The sequence below is a fragment of the Leptodactylus fuscus genome, chromosome 2 (genome assembly GCF_031893055.1).
Source record: "Leptodactylus fuscus isolate aLepFus1 chromosome 2, aLepFus1.hap2, whole genome shotgun sequence".
In the NCBI taxonomy this organism is placed as follows: Eukaryota; Metazoa; Chordata; class Amphibia; order Anura; family Leptodactylidae; genus Leptodactylus; species Leptodactylus fuscus.
This window is the reverse complement of record NC_134266.1, coordinates 216,364,136-216,386,142: the sequence shown is the minus strand read 5'-3', so window position 1 is coordinate 216,386,142 and position 22,007 is coordinate 216,364,136. Positions and strand designations below refer to the sequence as shown.

The window sequence follows — 22,007 nt, the reverse complement described above, 5'->3', positions numbered from 1 at the left end:
CAGCATGCAACGAGATTTGGCTCCGCTCACTAAAAAGAGACAGCTTTCTTCCAACAGGCTTGTGATGTCTGCCTATACAGTCAGTCAGCGTTCCCTTCACTCCATTGATAACATCTGAATGGCAGCACAGAACACAACAGTCAAATGCCATCACACCATAAAGGGTTACCTGGTTAGGGCAGGAGACGGCTCTTCCAACTGGAAAGGAAAAGTAGCCCTTCCCTGCTCTTCATTTACTGAAAATGGGGTGTGGTTGTAAAATACATAAAACTGCTGTTAAATGCAACATGTTTGGCCTTATTCACATGACAGTGCTGTTTTTGATGGCCCTAACATTAGCCGTTACGCATCTGATTTGAATCCATTCTGTTCCGCTTTTGATGGCCAAGTGTCGTCCACTTTGCATCTGTTTTAGAGGGCCATTAAAAAAAAAAAAAAAAAAGGATGGCCTTTCTCTTTTGACATAAACCACAGATCCATTTTTAAGTGACGTAACTAGGACATCATTTCACTTTACGCATGTTAACATTGGATCCATTCATTTCTATTGGGTCCTGCTCCTGCGTTTCCGGCATTTTTCTTCAAGGCACCTTTTGGTTTATAGTTCAACCTTGACAAAGGCAATGGATAAGCCCAAATGTCCACATGTAATGGTTGCCCGAGTCAAATTATTACCTAACATGTATAAATTTGGTACTTTTACAAATAAACCACTACAAAGTGTGTGCTGTGATATTCCCATGGTTTTGCCTTTATTCAGCCACACCTATCCATGGTTTCTATGTATCATATAGCAGCTCAGTATAAATGAAGTGAGTAGAACTGAGTCGCCATACCACATACAATCTGTGGAGAGGTGTGGCGCTGTTTTTAGAAGAAAGCAGCTGTATTTTAATAATCCTGGTCTGGAAAACCCTTTTTGAGGCTGAGGCGTCACATTGTGGAAACACAGCTTTTTTTGTTGCAGATTTTGCTACTTTTTTAAGCCAATGCAAGGAATCGATTACACAGAAGGGAGAAATCCAAGTACTTCCTATACTGTATATTTCTCATTCCTTTTGTAGCCATTCTTGGCTTTGGCTCAAAAATCAGCATAATATGCAACAAAAGTCTGTGTTTCTACAACGTGGGTCCTCAGTCTAATACAGTATTTGGGGATAGTCGGTGGAAGTTTGCTAGCTCCAACATAAGCACGCCAGTGAATAAGATATTGTCATAAATTTCCATAAAGAACAGCAGAAATAATTAGTAATACCACATTCTCGCATACTCTGTCATTATAATATAGTAGTCACCTTTTTCGGAATTGCTTACTTGCAACCAACGTACCTTCATTTGTCCCAGGCACGTACAATAGAGAATTGATTGTGCAGCGCTGGGGCTATTGTTTTGCTAGAAGACCCAGAAATCATTACTTAAGCTGTCTTAAAAGTAGGGTAGGAAGAAACACACATAGGAGATTCAGTAATATGTATGTCACTACTGACTACAGTGTATCTCAATTCTGGCATACGATCTGTTTTATAAGTAGGGAGCGGAGTGTGCAACATTAAAGGAAAATGTAGTAAAAACACCTCTGGAGAAAGTGATAAGGACCCATTATTTGGGATTAAGGTGAGAATAGGGACCTGCCTGTCTGTCAATAGGAAATGAACGGAGAAGGGCACAACTGCTCGACCAACACTACATTCAGAAATGAGGACAAAATCCCCAAATCTCCTGAACAATTGGAAACTGACCAGTTGAAACAATCTGAACGTTATCCCTTACCCATGGGAATAACTTGCCTGGATGGGAAAACTTCTACGTGCTTTTCAATTGTCTTATAGCTCCAATTCTGTCAAGTTATCGTTATCTTCCACGTGACTCCTGGAGACGATCATTGTCCTCAGCAGTTGTGGCCAATTTTCAAAAGACAACCCCGTTATACTTTCATAGACATCAGCTACACTTTTGTCCTTATGTAAAGGATACAGTGTCTCATGAACTGTGAAATGTTTGCACCAGTGGAGTATCCCTTTAACTATGACCTGTAAGGACCCTTTAGGGAAAACTATAACTGTGAGTGTAAAGAAGACCATTCACAAGACCCGGTGGACTATGTCAGAACAATTCCCATGGAACAATATTTTGTTCTCTAGCTGAGATAATCGCATAGAATTGAATGCTGCCAGGGATTAGCTGTGGAACAAGCAGCCAAACTGATTTGTCAGAGGATTCACTGAAGTATAGTGCTCCGTCTCCGGTCCTGTTCTCCACCAGACATAGGAGATGAGTAATGACCATTAGAAAATGAACTGCTGCTTCAGCGAGACCTATTTTCCTGTGACAAGGGGTAAAGACACCTAAAAATATACTGAGCTGTGACATCAACAAAAGTAAAAACTCCAGGGAAACGACTGTCCTGACGCAAGTGATGTCTATTGCCATTTCTGTACACAGCAAGGAGAATCAAGTACTCACCACCTTGTGCCGACAGCATCTGAAGTGCTAAAAGGTCTATAAGTATCTGTGCAAGTATCGTCCCAGGACACACAGCGCATCCACATTACTCCTCACAGCTTTGGGGTGACATGTACAATCTTATAGCTAAAACAGCTAAACAAAAATATCCATTAACAATAAAGGTGGATTTATAATGTTAAATCTGTGGTCTATGACCCCTCCTAGAGCCCCCTTCCTCCATTGGGAAAACATACCACCCAAGGGAAGTAGTAAAGTCTGGAAAAGATTTCCTTCTTTCTGCTGGAAGCTAATTCTTCAGCTATGTGTGAGAAAGTAAGTACAAATGTGCAAATAAGAAGTAGTATAACAGCAAACAGACCAAAGGTTGGATACCAATCCCAGTCCCAAAATTGTGACAAGACTAACAGAAGCCATAAAAAAAATCCAATAACAATACTCCACGGGAGGAGGAGAAGACAACAGAGGCCGTCGCTGGAGAGTTTTTAAGTTCCATTTGAGCGCAGGGGAACGCCCCCAGTGCTGCTAGAAAACTCATTTACATAAGGAAGAAAAAAGATATTTCAGAATAATAAAGGTAAGACAAAAATAGCTTTTCTTAAGGCTATTCCTACGTGTATTTATTCTAATGATAGAATCCCTTTAATGCAGAAATCTGCCCAGAAATCCACAACAAATTCACATGTACATGTTTGACAATCCACAAGAGGTGGGGATGACGATGATTCCATGTGGAACTCCATGGGCATACCAGCAGGTTTTAGTGCAGATTTCCTGCATCAACATCCTGAAAGTGTCCATGTAGCCTTAAAGGGGTTTTCCGGCCAAAAAAATGTTTTGTTTTTTTTTTTAAAAAAGTGTCTGTTAGTGCTATTAATGGGTTAGTAAATGCACCTATATATCTTTTAGTGTGTTTTGAATGATTTCTCTGAGTCTCTTGGAGCTGCTGGTGTCTTCTGCTTTTGTTTACTTGCTTCTGCTTCCTACTATGTAACTTGCTTACTAACCCCTCTCACCTCACTCCTCCCATTACTCTCTCTCCCCTCCCTCCCATACACCCACCCTCTATCTCTCTAGCTATCCCACCCTTCCCTCAGCCAACCCAGACGCATTGTATATAGTTACCCTCCACATGACTTAATTTGTGAAACAGCCCCTCCACCTCCTGTACTGTGTCTGTGCGAGCTCTTCTTCTCCAGCGACAATCCACCTCCACTGCGCATGCGTGGTTACGCAGTAGAGGTTGGAGAAAAGGAGAACATCGCACAGCCTGCAGAATCTGTACAGAGGGAGGAGCCATTTTGCCGGAAGAAGCCTGGAGGGTAAGCATAACAAAGTGGACGGGGGGGGGGGAATTAGTAGTAACGACGATCCGTTTGCGGAAATGGGGAATCAGATCGTCAACGGATAATCAGAAAATGTCCCTGGGGCAGTCACATGACCACCCCAGGAATATGGGCAACTATACATTTTTTATTACTAATATTAATTAAAAAGTAGGAGGGGGGGGAGAGTGTTTAGACTAGTGTAGGGATTTCAAATTATCCTGGACAACCCCTTTAAGCAACATGCACATGACTGTTGTCATATAATGGCGTGTGCAAAAAGGTAACAAACAGCGCACACTCTGCATTTTTCACGGACAACATCATTTAAATGTACAAGACAAAGGTGCAAAATAGACAGTCCCATGACTCTCCATACAAGGCCCAGAAAATCACAACCGTGTGCAGGGGACTATAGAAATGAATGCGTCCTTGTACTATAAGTTTAAAGGGATTCTACCACTAAAACACATTTTTTTCTAGTTACCACGTCGGAATAGCCTTTAAAAAGGCTATTCGTCTCTTACCTGTGGAAGTGCTCTCCGCCGCGCCGTTCGTTCAAAATACCGGTTTGTACCGGTATGCTAATTAGTTCTCTCGCAGCGATGGGGGCGTCCCCATTGCAGCTCGAAAACCGACCGCAGCGCCGCCTCTATGGTCTTCTGTATCCTCCCCTTGCTTCTTCAGCGTCTGTCGGACGCCTGCGCAGTACGCTCTGTTCGGCGAAGATTGCCGAACGTACTGCACATGCGCGAAATTGCGGTGCCCGCACTATGGCTGGGACCGCAATTTCGCGCATGCGCAGTACGTTCGGCAATCTTCGCCAAACAGAGCGTACTGCGCAGGCATCCGACAGACGCTGAAGAAGCAAGGGGAGGACACCGAAGACCAGAGAGGCGGCGCTGCAGTTGGTTTTCGAGCTGCAATGGGGACGCCCCCATCGCTGCTCCTGCGATGGGTGACGCCCCCATCGCTGCGAGAGAACTAATTAGCATACCGGTACAAACCGGTATTTTGAACGAACGGCGCGGCGGAGAGCACTTCCACAGGTAGGAGACGAATGGCCTTTTTAAAGGCTATTCCGACGTGGTAACTAGAAAAAAATGTGTTTTAGTGGTAGAATCCCTTTAAAAGAAAATGTATAGAAGACCGACAAAAAACATGTTTGTGTGCCTTAGAGACAGAGCACACTCATATGCACATAGGCTAAAGAAGATTCCATTCTGACTATTCTGGAAATAAAACTTTTGCTAACCCATTGATATAGAAATCATTGATATGTGTTTAATTCCTAAATTTATAGCATTTGTTTCTCCATTTTAGTTGTTTGGGGGATGTCATTCTCAAAAGACATCATTGATTTTGCCAATTTCAGTGGGATTCAACCCATGTCTAATGTCACATCTATGAGTGATTCAGGAGGAAGTCACCAACTGGCTGGATGAAAGTAACTATAAGGGCAGGTTACATGTCAGAGAGACTCTTATTTCACATTTTTAGTTGAACCATGAACAGCCATGCATATTGCTGAGAAACATGTGTGCCCTATATAAATAAATAATGTAAAATGCAGGGTTATATATAATGCATATGAATTTCTGGAATCTTCTAAAACGTACTGTTCTAGAAACGAGAAGACTGCATCCCCATTACAAACAGCACCGACTTCTGCAAAAGACCAACCTATATTCTCTTCATTACCGTAAACGTAGATCTGCTATGTGACAGCCTGCGGGATGGGCAAGACCCCTTGGGGATATTCAGTTCATTCCCCTATGGCACTGTCAGAGGGCGGAAACAAGCCAAAAAAATTTAACCCCGTCCATTGGCAGAAACCATTCAACATCATTCTGTCAATAAACAAAAGGATGATTTATTGTGTATATATCTAACATTCTGGACTGTACGAGTATTATTACATCATCATCATCATCACATCTAATGCAACATTTTATATAGTAGAGAGGATGTAATGTATCCCGATCACTACACGTTTAGGAGTAGGATCAGAAAGCAATATATCATGTCCCATCATCCTCGTATATATATTTATATAGCCAGTGCTGCATGAACATCCTGCGAAAATACATATCAATACACAGGGGCTTTTATAAGGAAAAAACAGCTCTATACAAAGAACGAGCCACCATATATCAAGGCAGCCTGGCATGTTCCCACTTTCCTCATTCTTCAGGAAAGATGGGTAGTGGTACACTCAGCTCAGTAAGACCCCATGTTGACCACCAATGAGGTACCTGTAACATAGCTGCAATCTACAGAGCATGCTACATATGAGGAGGGGCAGAGGACAAATCTCAGGTAGCCATTCATGAGTCCTGTGGCATCCTCAGGGCATCTGGTACATATGCCAACAACACTATGATAAAGTACACTAAGGCACATACATATATGACTAAAAGGTATCCACCCTACAACATACATCATCTCTTTCCTTTACTATTCTACAAATAACTGAGGATAAAAGTGGAACATTTCAGATTATTACATGCCTGATTAAGTATATACTTTTATTCCCCATGAAATAACAAATCTCCTCTGTTATTCCTCCTAGAAATGTATGAATAAATTACAAGTGAAGGCTCGTTCACATCTGCGCCCGGTCTCCGTTCTGCAGGTTGCCCTTTCCTGCACAAAACAGGACAGGAGACGGAAACCTGCAGGACTCTTTCATACCCATTCATTTGAATGGGTTTGAAAAGTGTCCGGCCGTGAGCACCGGTGAGCGTTTTATGCTCTCCGCGGCAAAACCATTTTTTTTAAAGCTGGACACAAAGTCGGACATGCAGTGCTTTGTGTCCGGTTCAGGTCTACTGGGAGATCCAAATGACGGAGAGCCAGAGCACTAAAACAGTCTCTGGACCACTAAAATAGTTACCCAGAGACCCCCAAAGACTATAATGGGGTTCGCCGGGTGTCCAGCAGAGAGAAAAGTCCTCTGTGAAAGACTCTTCTCTCTACTGATTTCTGGCAGTTTCTATGGTGGTGCGTCCAACAAAGTCTTCACCGCACATGTGAACCTAGCTTTAGCGGTGTGCCCCTATAATATATCCCTACACACTCGCACACCGTCCAACCAGAGCTGTGCAGTAACACATGACAAGGGTAATGGTAATTGTCAATTGTGTTTATACATTTCCAACAGTAATAAGAGAGGGACGGCACATCACTCAGTTATGGTTATTTCATGGGGAATACAAGTATTTACTAAAACATACTTATTTGTAGACATGTCATGTCCTCATTAAGAAGTCTGAGGATCCCCATCAAACAGCTCTATATATCTTAGCTTCCTGGAATCTACTGAGTGTGACATAACAGGGACAGGGATATAAAGGGTATCAAACACAACTCTATTTTCAGGTAATGGATGGAGTTCTGCGGTTTATAGGTCAATGTTCTTTGCAGGATTTATAAGGGACCATATGCAGCCTGGGGTTCATGCACTATACTTGTTGGTAAGGGCTAGTGACTAGTTACAAGGCAAATATTAAGCTGCTTTGAACTAACTATTGTATTGGTTGCCCAGACTTTCACTGGCACCCATGAATGGCGTTTGTCTGGCCAGGCTGTCCCATTGGAATATCTATGGTTTAGTGATGATCTATGGCTGGGAGTCACCTTATAAAATACTGGGACAGAAGCATCAAGACTCTTCCAAATGTAATGAAGTCTTGAAAGAAGCTTCTCCAAAACGGTTTCAGGGACCAAAGAGGCTTGTATGGCAGTCTTGCAACATTTTAAAGAAAGATCCCATTAACACTCGCAAGCCAATGTAAACCAATGATACAGATACAGCTTGCATCTAAGCACATGAAGCTTTGGGTAGGTTCATATAACCAGCCATCTCTTGCCATTATGCAGACATGCCTCTTCTCTGTGCTAGTAGAGTCTGCTATATGGTGGTATGCCAACACCTGATCATGTGAAGACTACTGTATATGTATCTAAGCTCAAAGGACCAAGAAAGAAGCAATAATAGTGGGGAACAGATGTAATGGGGCGCCACCTGCTTACATGGAGGAGCTGTGTGGACTCATGTATAATCTAGGTACACAATACAAAGAGTAAATCTCAGGATATCGACCTTATTTCCTAAGACATTACACCAATTTTTATCTCACTCAAGTTTTAACATTCTCTTTTATTCTCTATTCAATTGCCATTCTCTTTTATTCTCCATTTACTCAGTCATTAATCTCTTTTATTCTATTTTTTTCTATTTTTACTCTATGTAGTCATTATTCAATTCTTTGCTGGTGTGACAATGATGCAACATAAGCTTCATCCAAGTATACCAGTTCCATGCACATACAACAGGCTGATGTACAATCTCCCTCCTGCTCTAGCTGGTAGACATTTGTTACAGACACCACTATTGTAAGACAACGAAACACAAAGCAAGGTGTAGTAGAGACAACACAAGTGTTACATGAGTCCAAACACATAGGTCCTGTATGTGCAGAAAAGCAGTATATCACTTTTACAACTTCCCACTTCACTGCTGACACCATTTATACCCAATGGAGTCACTGGATCTAATAGTCGTCCATCACATTAACATCGGGACAAATATCTGCCATGGTTGGAGGATGTTTCCCAGAGACAAATAATGAATATTACTATGATTAGACATTTTCTGCCTGGCACCAGGGTAGTCAGTATGTGTATATGCCAGCCTTACACCTGGTGAAATAAAGAGACTTCTAAATGATATATATAATATATATGGTGTGGGTGTTATGGTATATGCACCACGGTATACTTAAAATGTACATATGTACACTATATGCAGAATACTATGTGCCTCATAGCACAAATATATAATATGTGTATATGATATATGTATTGGGGTGAATTCATTAAAGTATACAAAATATTTAATACAACTTCAATATATTAAAAGGTATATGTCCTTAAGGTGTATGTATTTTTACATGCCATGCCATCACATATGGCATATTGGTATAATCTTATAAAGTGTACATGAGTATTATTTTTATAATATATGGTAACCTATGCATTACATATAGATAGATATATTGAATATGTATTCTGGTATCTTTATTATATGGTAGGTGTACAAATGTATATGGTGGTGTATAGGAATTACATAACATAACCTTACTAAATCCATTATTGTGTATAGTGTGTATATATATATATATATATATATATATATATATATATGCATAACTGTATACAATGTATGTATTTGGCATATGGTACATGAACATGCATGTGGTAAAATATAATAAATACATGTACTACAGTAAAACCTTAGATACATCACTGTATATAGTAAATGTATGATTGTATACAATGTATGTATTAAGATAGATGTAGGTGTTTTGGCATGTTTATGTTAATGTATGGTAGATATGTATGATGACATCTAGTAAATACATTATTGTACATGGTATATGTATATATGTCAGATTGTATAAAGTGTAAGTGATGGTATACTATATAAGTATATATGTCAGATTGCATAGAATGTAAGTGTTTGGCAATGTATGGTATATATGTATGATGAAATCTAGTAAATACATTATTGCATACGGTATACTATATATGTATATATGTCAGATTACATAGAATGTAAGTGTTTGGCAATATATGGTATATGCTCCTATGTAATATAGTAAATCTATGATCTATCCAGCTGTGAGGAGACTCCAGGTATAACTTGTCCAGTCTAGCACACAGGCTGCCATGTGTGGGTCCTGCCCTCCTCTGCAGTCAGCCCCCTGGCACACCGGTGCATACATGTAGAGGAGGAGGAAGGTGGCAGCACTATGGAGCACTTCTATCTGTTGAATGTGCCCGGCGTGCCAGTGTCAGAGCACTGAGGTGTGACAGAAGGGGAGCTGCTCATCCATTACACATGACAGACAGTATGGAGAACTCCCACACTCACCACCTCAGAGTCCTCGAAGCCATGGATGTACAGGTCGTCGTACATAGGGACTCCAGGCTGAGAGCACCCGCCGGGGATGTGGTGATCGGCGCTGGTGGCAGGAAGCAGCTGTGGCCGCGGACAGCACTGACCGGCTGGTCCCACCCTGGATGTAGGAATAAGGAAGCCAGGCTGCTCCTCAGTGCCTAACAATCAGGAGAGGGAACAATAGCCCCCACCCACCACACACAAGGAGGGCGCCTCCTCTGATTGGCAGCGGCACGTCCCCGGAGCATTGGGGCTACAGCTGGGAGCGGGCGGAGGCTGGCAGGAGGCAAGCACCTGCCCACGATGCTGCTGCCGGAGCCACGGAAACATGCACGGTGCGATGGGGACTCTGAGGTATCGCCTCAGCGCTGTATACATGTATACACACACTGCATCTCCACATGTATGTATACTCACTGCATCTCCACATGTATGTATACTCACTGCATCACCACATGTATGTATACTCACACTGCATTACCACATGCATGTATAATCACTGCATCTCCACATGTATGTATACTCACTGCATCACATGTATGTATACTAACACTGCATCACCACATGTATGTATACTCACTGCATCACCACATGTATGTATACTCACACTGCATCTCCACATATGTGTATACTCACACTGCATTTCCACATGTACGTATACTCACACTGTCTGCATCACCACATGTATGTATACTCACACTACATCACCACATGTATGTATACTCACACTGCATCTCCACATGTATGTATACTCACACTGCATCACCACATGTATGTATACTCACTCTGCATCTCCACATGTATGTATACTCACACTGCATCTCCACATGTATGTATACTCACTGCATCACCACATGTATCTATACTCACACTGCATCTCCACATGTATGTATACTCACTGCATCACCACATGTATGTATACTCACACTGCATCTCCACATGTATGTATACTCACACTGCATCTCCACATGTATGTATACTCACACTGCATCTCTACATGTATGTATATTCACACTGCATCTCCACATGTATGTATACTCACACTGCATCTCCACATGTATGTATACTCACTGCATCACCACATGTATGTATACTCACACTGCATCTCCACATGTATGTATACTCACACTGCATCTCCACATGCATGCATACTCAGTGCATCACCACATGTATGTATACGCACACTGCATCCCCACATGTATGTATACGCACACTGCATCCCCACATGTATGTATATACACTGCATCTCATCATCACTACATATATGTATACACACACTGCATCACCACATCACTACATACATGTATATATACTCTGCATCACATCATCACAACATATGTGCATACTCACACTGCCTCACCACATATATGTATACACACTGCATCTCACCATCACTACATACATGTATACATCACTACATTCATGTATATACAGACTGCATCACATCATCATTACATATGTGTATATACACATACTGCATCTCCACATATATGTATACACACTGCATATCATCATCACTACTTACATGTATATACACACTGCATCACCACATGTATGTATAAACATTGCATCTCATCATCACTACTTACATGTATACATCACGACATATGTATATACACTCATCATCACTACATATGTGTATGCACACACTGCATCAATGCATGTACGTATCTCCTCATCACTACATATATGTAAAAATCACTAAATATATGTATACAAATACTGCATCACATTATTACTACATTTATGTATATACAAAGTGTATCACATATTACATACAGGTATATACACACTGCATGGCATCATCACTTCAAACTTGTATACACTGCATTATTACATACATGTAGACACACTGCATCTCATTATCACTACATACATATATACACATGGCATCAAATCACCACTACATACATACAATATATACACACAGTACATCACGTCATCACTACGTACAAATATACACTTTGCAGCTCATCATCACTACATACATGTATGCAGGCTACATCATATATCTAAATCCAGGTATACAGACTACTCATATCATCACTACATACATGTATACATACACACTGCATAATATCACCACTATATGTCTATGTATATATATATATATATAGTCAGGCTCTGGGATTGCTTGGTGGAGTGGCATAGACACACAAGTCCAGTTTCTTTAGTCCAAAACAAAGGTAGAGTTTTATTTTCACTCAAAAAAGGAAGTGCAGCAACAAAAGGAAACAATACAAAAATAAATACCTGCCCGGCTAGACTCAGTGGTGCCCAATACGTCGATCGCGATCTACCGGTCAATCGGAAAGGATGTATGGGTCGATCGCGTGACATTTTTTATTTTTTTATTTATATTTATTTTTTTGTTTGAACCAGCGCAGGAGAGCTGACGCTCTCCTTGCGCTGGTTCAGACGTCTGCGTTTGAGCGTAGGCGGCGTCATCACTACAAACATGTATAAATACACACTGCATCATATCACCACAATATACAGCGGCTTGCAAAAGTATTCATACCCCTTGAACTTTCACATTTTGTCACCTTACAACCACAAACTTAGGGCCCCTTCACACGGAGTTTACGCTCTGTGTATTCTGTTTACGCTCGGTGTATTCTGTCCATTTTACACGTGTAAAAATACATGTGTAAAATGTAGTTAGCCATTGAGTTCAATGGCTTGTTCGTATAACGCGCGTCTTTTTGTGAAGGGGCCCTTAAATGTATTTTGTGGAGATTTTAAGTGATAGAAAAACACAAAGTAGCAGATAATTGTGAAGTGGAACTTAAATGATACATGGTTTTCAAAATTTGAATCAAATTAAAAATTTGAAATGTGTGACGTGCAAAAGTATTCAGCCCCCGGTACTCTGTTACCCCTAAATAAAATCCAGTGTCCACAATTGCCTTCAGAAGTCACTTAATTAGTTAATAGAGTCCAGCTGTGTGTAGTTTAGTCTCAGTATAACTACACCTGTTCTGTGAAAACCTCAGTGGTTTGTTAGAGAACACTAGTGAACAAACAGCATCATGAAGACCAAGGAACTCAGCAGACAGGTCAGAGATAAAGTTGTAGAGAATTTTAAAGGGATCCAATCATTGGAATCGCATTTTTTCTCCCTAGTATGTAGAATAGCCTTAAGATAGGCTATTCTTCTCTTACCTCTAGATGTCTTGTCCATTCCGCCGTTCGGTAGAAATCCCAGTTTTCTTCTGTATACAAATGAGTTCTCTCGCAGCACTGGGGGCATCCCCTATGCTGTGAGAGAACTCTCCAGCGATGCCTCTATCTTCATCTGGAATGCCTCTCTCCACTTCCTCCGGCGCTGGGCTTCAACGTTCTAGGCATGCAAAGTCAACTCTCTGCCATCAAGCCTCAGGCAGATCCGATTGCGCATGCCTGTGGCCATTTTTTGTGGCCGCTTACGCGAGTATACTGCGCATGTGCAGTACGCTTATGTAGTTCTACGGAGTACAGAGTATATTGAGCATGCTCTGTACCAGCATCACTTACGTGTTGGATTCCGATTTAGAGCTACTGAGTATGCTCTGTACTCCATAGAACTACACAAGCGTACTGCACATGCGCAGTACCCTCACGTAAGCGGCCACAAAAAAATGGCCGCGGGCATGCGCAGTTGGCTCTGCCTAAGGCCTGATGGCAGAGCTGACTGCTCATGCCTAGAAGGTTGAAGCCCAGTGCCAAAAGAAAAAGCGGAGAAAGGCGTTCCGGATGAAGATAGAGGCGTCGCTGGAAAGTTCTCTCGCAACATTGGGGATGCCCGCAGTGCTCTTTGAGCGCTGGGGACCACCCCCAGTGCTGCGAGAGAACTCAATTGCATACAGAAGAAAACATTTCTATCGAATGGCGGTGCGGAGAAGACAACTAGGAGGAGAAGAATAGCCTTTCTTAAGGCTACATGTTAGGGAGAAAAAATGGGATTCCAATGATTGGATCCCATTAAAGCAGGGTTAGGTTACAAAAACATAATCCCATCCTTTGAACATATCAAGGAGCACTTACTCAATCCATCATCCAAAAATGGAAAAAGGATTCTACAACTGCAAACCTACCAGGACATGGCTGACCATGTAAACTTAAAGATCGGTCAAGGAGAGAACCGGTCAGAGAAGCTGCCAAGAGGCCCATGGTCACTCTGGAGGAGCTGCAGAAATCCACAACTTAGGTGGGAGAATCTGTCCACAGGACAACTGTAAGTTGTGCCCTCCACAAATCTGGCCTATATGGAAGAGTGGCAAGAAGAAAACCATTGGTGAAAGAAAGACATAAGAAGTGCCGTTTACAGTTTGCCACAAGCCATATAGTGGACACAGCAAACGTGGAAGAAGATGTTCTGGTCAGACGAGACCAAAGTTGAACTTTTTGGCCTAAATGCAAAGAGTGTGATGGAAAAGTAACACTGCTCATCACCCTGAACACACCATCCCCACTGTGAAACATGGTGGTGGGAGCATCATGCTGTGGGGAGGCTTTTCTTCAGCAGGGACAGGGAAGCTGGTCAGAGTTGATGAGAAGTTGGATGGAGATAAATACAAGGTAATACTGGAAAAAAAACCTGCTGGAGGCTGCAAAAGACTTGAGACTGAGAAGGAGATTTACCTTCCAGCAAGACAATGACCCTAAACCTACAGCCAGAGCTACAGTGGAATGGTTTAGATCAGGGGTCTCAAACTCGCGGCCTGCGGGCCAACTGCGGCCCTCGGGACAATAGTTTGCGGCCCCCACCTCAATATCAAAGTTTAATGTTGGGGGCGTGGCTAGCCGTCTTCAGAAGCAGTCACACTATCCTGAGCTCCCTGTGCACCAGCTTTAATCTACACCATAGACGGCCGTCCACTGTTAGTGAGACCCGAGTCTCTCCCCCAGGCCTCAGTCCACGATTTAGGGGTACTCTGGCCCGCTTAAGTGCAACTGTTATTTGTCTGTGGCCTGTACTCTGCTCCAACACTGTCCCCGGCTGCCTGACACTGCCATCCATCCTCTGGAGGGCCTCCGGTGTGCCCCCAAGTGTTTTTCAGCTGCTCCCCTGACCAGCCCACAGAAAAAAACCCCTGTTGAAGTCGTGGCCACCATCTTGAATTTGCGGCCTACTCGTCTCCTGCATTGCGAGTGGAGCTTTTGAGGCTGGGAAGACCAGGGGGCTCTACAGCGTCCACCACTGCTGCTGAGGATCACCTGCGGGGCTCTCAGGACCTTCTGCCCTGCCGACACCGGCATCAAGCTGCTTCCGGCATGTTAAGCAGTACAAGCTGAGGTAGGACCGTACATGATTGATTTATTTTTTTCTTATGAATTTGTTAATTTATTTTTATTTTTTTAACACAAAATAAGATGAAAAAATAAAGACATTTGATAACGTTGGAAAGTTTTTGTAAGAGCTTTTCTTGTGGAAAACCTGATGCAGCCTAGCCTCACCCAGACTATACCTCCAGCGGCCCCCGGGTAAATTGAGTTTGAGACCCCTGGTTTTGATCAAAGAATATTCATGTGTTAGAATAGTCCAGTAAAAGGCCAGACCTAAATCCCATTGGGCATCTTTGGCAAGGCATAAAAATTGCAGTTCACAGACGCTCTCCATCCAATCTGGCTGAGCTTGAGATATTTTGCAAAGAAGAATGGGAAAAAATCTTAGTCTCTAGATGCACAAAGCTGGTATAGACATACCCCAAAGACTTGCAGCTGTAATTGCAGTGAAAGCTGGCTCTAGAAAGTATTGCTATAAGGGTTGTGGGGAATCGCTCAGGTAGATGCTTGTAGCAGTGCAGGACACAGGGTCACAGACACTGGATTGCCCACAAGTTCAGGCTTTATTCACTTGCAGTGCATTAATTGCCTTTGCAAAGTCTCAAATAAACAAAACAAAACCCTTCTCGGCTGAGAACTAAACTAAACACAAACAAACTTTTCCTTGACTATACAGAAGCCTGGCTACCAGACTTATACCTTGGCAACAACAATGGGTGGCACAGTACCTGCTTTGTATGTTCAGTCTGAACAGGTTAGCTCTGTCAGTGTGGTGCCACACTTCCCAGTCCTCACACACAGACTTTATCAGGCCTTGATTACCCAGTTGACCTCCCTGGTGTGGGTCTTTACCATACACCCTTTAGCTGCCTGGCTGGGACATACTCATCTTCCCAGACCACACCCTTCACTCTCTCACAGGGGGCTGAAGACTTTCGCATATTTTATTTGATTAGAAAACCATGTATCTTTTCTCCTTCCACTTCACAATTATCTGTTACTTTGTGTTGGTTCTCACTTAAAATCTCAATAAAATACATTTAGGTTTCTGGTTGTAAAGTGACATCATGTAAAAAGGTTCAAGGGGTATGAAAACTTTTGCAAGCCACTGTACATGTATACATACACACTGCATCATATCACCACTATATACATATAGTATACAGTATACACACAGTGTATCACATCATCATACATGTATAACCACACTGCATCAGATCTACACTACATACAAACACTGAATCACATCATTACTATTTTGATATATAGTATATACACACACACACATCACAACTTACATGTACAGTATATGCTTACACTGCATCACATTATCATAACATAGGTATATGCAGTCATTAGAAAAACAAAGTACACCCTCTTTGAATTGTATGGTTTTCTTTATAAGGATATCATAGAGAAAAAAAAAATCTGGTCTTTAGGCCTCTTGCAGGCAACAATCTGCTGGCCACTGGCCATGATTGAAAGGCACATGGGGCCCTATTCAATGAATAGGAGCAGTAGAAGCACGGCTGCAAAACCAGATAGCAATGGGACCTGTCCTCAGTTTTGCAACGTGGACTGTCGGCCCACACACTAATTGTGTAAAACACAGTCATATATGTGGAATGATAGAAATGAATGGGTCAGTGTGCTATCCAGGAAAAACCCAAATAGCACACTGAACTTTCCCATGGCTGTCTGCAAGATGCCTTAGAAAGGTCTTAAAATTAGGTAAATGCAACCTCAAAACACTGACTCACTCACTATGTCCTTATTTGCATAACAATATGGTCAATACCCTGTTTCCCCGAAAATAAGACATGTTCTTATAATTAATTATCTAACGAAATATATGACCTTTCTTATTTTCGGGGGATGTTTTATGCAGCGGCTGGAGCGGGGAACAATCGGCAAACAAAGCAGGGAACAATTAGCGGAGTGCCGGCATGACTGACGGTTGTTTGTGATCCAGAAGGTGAAGGGGGGGGGGGGTGTCTTATTTTCGGGGAAACAGGGTATGCAGGAGCAGTGTATGTAAACCTAAGTACACCCTTACTGCTTCCATATGAAGTAAAAGGGCAATTAGTAGCCAGGTACTTCTAATTACATTTCCTTGATTAATTGATCATTAGTATATACACTATATAAAATCAGATGTTTTGGCAGTTTGCTGGTCTGGAGTATTTGGCAAGTGTTAAGACAATGACAAGGAGGAAAGACATCAGCAGAGCAAAGCAATCATAGCTGCTGTCAGGGTCTGGGGTTGCTAGGTGGGGTGGCACAGACACACAAGTCCAGTTTCTTTAGTCTGAAACAAAGGTAGAGTCTATTTTCACTCAAAAATATAGTGCAGCAACAAAAGGAAACAATACAAAAATAAATACCTGCCTGGCTAGGCTCTAACTAAACATAGAATAGGTTACCTCACCTAGAATAACAGAAATAAAAAGCCAGTAGAATCATTCAGGACACAGCTCCAAAAATATGACCTCTCTGTGTGCTCTCCAGCCAAGCTCTGCCCAAGATCTGCGGCTGGAGCTGACTTCTTAAGCCTCCTTGACGAGGAGACTCTCTGCAGCTGAGTCGCTGCCGGAACATCCTCAAAGTGTGGACTGGAGGGGGGGGTGGAATGACAGGTCCCACTACAAACCTACCTGCCATTCCTAAAAATCCATCCCAGTAACCAGAACTTTGAAATAACACTCAGCAGACAGAATTATCTGCTGAGAAACATTCTTTCTGGAGTTTTCTCATCTCACCCACCTTAGTAGTCTGGGTGAGATGTACACCCCCTCCATTACCTGACCAGCCATCGGCTTACACTGCCCAGAGTGTAAGGCCATTTGCAAACCATTTGAAATCCACCATTTTACAGTAAGAAATACTATTCACATTTGGATAACATTCAAGATAGTTGACAATCTTCCCACAAGTGGACATCCCTACAAATTCACTCCAAGGTCAGACTGTTCAATCAAACATCCACGTTAAAAAATTGTAATGCTTTATTAGGTCCAAATTCTAAAACGTATAACAGTCCATTAGACCAGAGGTGATCCCCACCCCAACACACCGAGAAACAAAGATGACGTCGACGTGTGTTGGGGTGGGGATCACCTCTGGTCTAATGGACTGTTATACGTTTTAAAATTTGGACCTAATAAAGCATTACAATTTTTTAACGTGGATGCTGGATTCTTCAACTTTGTATGGACTGCTCCGAGTCGACGGGGATTCAATTTCCGGGCACCCGATACATGTATCTTCTGAACCGTGAGTGTGAATGAGACATACAGATGCGGTTTTGATGTATTTACTATATTGGAACATTTTATCTAGTTTGCGGATTCATTGGGAACATCTAATTCTCAAGCATCTAATGGTGTCACTTCACATTTAAATTTGTGGGTGCATAATCATCGGACTATTGATTATACAATTTGGAAAAAAAGTTTTTGCTTGGGCTGTGTATTCCTTTTTTTCCCCCTATCCCTTATCCAGCAGACTGTTCAATGCCTTGAGAAACTGCAAAAACCCCAAGTGCTACATCTAAGATTCTAGAGGCCATATCTGCCTCAAAATCCTGAGCAAAAAGACAGCTCCCATTGAAATCAAAGGGAGCCGGTCAGTTCTTTTTTCCCGGAGCCGTTTGTTTCGGCTCCTGGAAAAAGAAGCGAGATGCTCATTCTTCAGGCCGATTCGCCTCCCGACATCCGCCTGAAGACACTCCCTCCCGACTAGGCCCATTCATTTGGGCCTAATCTGGAGTGGAGTGCACGACTGGATGCCGGTGGACTGCACCGGCATCCAGTCGCAGCTACCCGTATTTTGGTTCAGAACCTGAGGTGGCCTCCGCCTCAGGTTCAAGACCGAAAAATCCCGTGTGAACTTACCCTTAGTCAACACGTTAGATGTTCAAGCTCATGGCAGTACAATTAGAAAAAGATGGAAGTATGGCTTGTTTGGAAAGGTTTCTAAGAGGCACCCTCATTGGACCCTTCTCTGGTGCTCCCAGCACCTGCGCAGTTCTTCAGTAAAGCCAAGGTCTGATGCATGCGCGCTGAAGCTGATGTGTCTTCCTCTGGCTTCAGTGGAGAATTGTGGGTGAGTACAGGGCCTGGGTAAATATACAGGTTTTTTATTTTTAGTCTGGGCATGTATGGCTTTACAACAGGGTTATTTGGAACTCTCTACCACCCAGTCCATAAGGACCCCTGGGTATTTAAATTTTCCAAATTGCCCTGATAGTTTCCCTTTAAGTTGCAGTTGCACATTTAGTGAATACCAAACACTGTGAATCCGCACATACACCTCATACCAGCAGTCACTGACAGTGGTGGAGGGGTGATGGGCTAGTTTTGCAGCCACAGGATATGTTCATCTCACAGTCATTGAGTCAACCAGGCACTCCTTTGTATACCAAAGTATTCTAGTATCAACTGTGAAGCCATCTGAACATTTTAAATCTTAAATGAACTTTGCCTCCTGGCAAAGCTGGTGTGCGGCAAAACGCGCGTTGGGGTGTGGTTTCAGTGGTTGGGTCATGTGTGTAGTGACCCTCTACTGTATAGTTCACTTTCTACTGTCCCTTTCACTATTATCTTTATTATTATTACTGCAATTTTGTACCAATAAAGAATATATATATATTTTATATGTTTTTCAGACACATTATTTCTTTTTGGATGTTTGGGATATTAGTACAGGCTGTAATAACATTGCATGGCCACTATAAAACAGATCCTCCACAATGTAAATCGTGACCATTAATTATTCAATAGTACCAAATGCGAACTATTACCTTTCAGTACTAAGGTGTTTGTATTATTGTAAGCTCTGTAAAGCCCCATTCACATGACTTATTTTGCAGGTCCGTAATTGTCCACAATCGTGGATCCACACAGTATTCAGGTTAAATTGCTGTGTTGGCACTTTGCCATAATTTAGTGGGTTTGGGGTTGCAGTTTGGGCACTCAGGAATATGGCAGGAATTTCTTGGAATTTCTAGTATCATAGATTACTATGATGCTTGGAGGCTTCCATTATACCTATAGGGAAACCGCTGGCGTTTCTGTAGGCAAAAATGACATGTGTGGATGAGATTGCGGAGACTGTAAATCTCCGCGGCCAAACCAGTGCATTTATGCCACATGGGCCCCTGGCCTTAGGCCTTGTTCACACGGGGAGCGGATGGCGGATTTTAGTCCTGGTTCTGACTGAACAGGGCCAAAATCCGCCTGCCGCGACTTCCAACAGTCGCGGCACTCCAGTCCGGCGTAGGCCCAAATGAATGGGCCTAGAGAGCATGCTGTCGCGAGGCAAACGCCGCGGCTGAATCAGCTGCGGAATCCACCTGAAGAAAGGGCAGCTCGCTTCTTTTTTCCGTGAGCGGCAACAGAACGCTAGTGGTCTACATAGACCGCTATTGTGAGGGGGGGGGGATTATGACGTGGATTCCGTGCCAAAATCTGTCCCCTCTTACCCCGTGTGAACGGGACCTTAGACTGTATTTTGGCCACAGAGATAATGTATAAAGCTCCAAAGAAAAATGAAAATGAGGCACAAACTAGTGTTAGTTATTGTCTGTCATCCTATATCATACCTATGTGTCATAAGAGGAGGTCCTAGAACTTGTTTGCTTTGCCTGCTATACTTGGAGACATAAGCATCATCCCCTCTCAATAATATACCACTTACCCTTGAGCTTGAGGGCAGCAAAGAGGCTGCATCTAGGCTACCTATTGCTACAATGAGCCTGCAGGAGATGTCCGTGACCACTCCATAACACACTTTAAGTATCTGACCTACTTATGTGGAGATAAGAAATGATATGTATTGTGCAGAGCTCTGGAGTGTGGCGGGAGTGGGCGGTGTATCGTGTAGTATTTTATGCTGCTTATAATGTTTAATCAGCAGTAACAAAACACTGCAATGATTCATATATTTAATAAAAATGAAGCCATCATCCGCACCACGTGGAGGGCATAGCTGGGCACACACAGTGATTTATTAATCCAGCAGAATCATTATGTGTAGAAGGGAACAGCGATCAAATCCATTAAACCCAAAAATCATATGATCAGATATATATTAGAGGCTTTAAACTACTATAAAAAGTTAATGGAGCTCGAAGCCAGCAAATAAATGTCACTTACGCTAGGTTCACACTAGCGCCCGGACTCCGTTCTGAGCTTTCCATCTTCTGCATGCAGAAGACGGAAAGCTGTCAGACCGGGTCCAGCCGTGAGCGTTTTATGCTCTCCACCGCAAAACCGTACTGCATGTCCGACTCTGTGTCCGGTTTAAAAAAAATGGTTTCGCGGCGAAGAGCATAAAACGCTCACCGACACTCACGGCTGGAAATCTTTCAAACCCATTCAAATGAACGGTATGAAAGAGTCCTGCAGGTTTCCGTCTCCTGCTCTGTTTTATGCAGGAAACGGATACCTGTATGAACGGAGACCGGGCGCAGATGTGAACGAGCCCTGAGAGAGAATCTCTTACTACCTCCAACAAATCCAAGTCTTTCCTTCTGTAAAGGGTACCTGAGTTTTAAACAAAAATTGTAATATCTGTGGGGTCGTCCTTCTGGGCAATCTGTTCTATGATAATCTTTCCTATGTGATGTCTTATTGTTTTTTCCGCTTCTAAAAGTCACATCATGGCTAAGGTACATTTTATTTTTCTCCCTGAGACTGGGGGCACATATAATAAAGAGCATTCTGCCCCTTCCCCTTGCCATTACTACTACTGGCAATAACTGGTTTCTTCATATGTAATTCTGCCAGGAGTAACTGTAACATAGCAAACAAGTAGCTGAGTAAAGCCCAAGTGAACATAATATAGGTGATCCAGGGAAAAAGTCCTATAGTCCTTATACTGCTTACAGGACTTTTCTCTCCACATTTTCAAAGCAGAATGGGGAATGGAATCCCCAAGCGCTCACCGAGCACAGATGTGAACTTACCTTTACTAACATCCCATCA

The 22,007-nt window shown here is 42.6% G+C and overlaps 1 protein-coding gene across 5 annotated transcripts in view; it reads right to left on the bottom strand.

Moving 5' to 3' along the window:
- Nucleotides 1–22,007, bottom strand: part of CACNB3 (calcium voltage-gated channel auxiliary subunit beta 3) — a 143,142-nt gene that overhangs the window by 73,084 nt on the left and 48,051 nt on the right. For 2 of the 5 annotated variants that reach the window (XM_075265526.1, XM_075265529.1), the window contains exon 1: nucleotides 9,727–9,931. The exons of 2 other annotated variants lie outside the window; for them this stretch is intronic. In XM_075265526.1, the coding sequence (XP_075121627.1) occupies nucleotides 9,727–9,771 (45 nt within the window). In that variant the 5' untranslated portion in view covers nucleotides 9,772–9,931. Of the gene's footprint in view, nucleotides 1–9,726; nucleotides 9,932–22,007 lie in introns of those variants that run through there. One more of the 5 variants, XM_075265528.1, reaches the window with a different exon arrangement.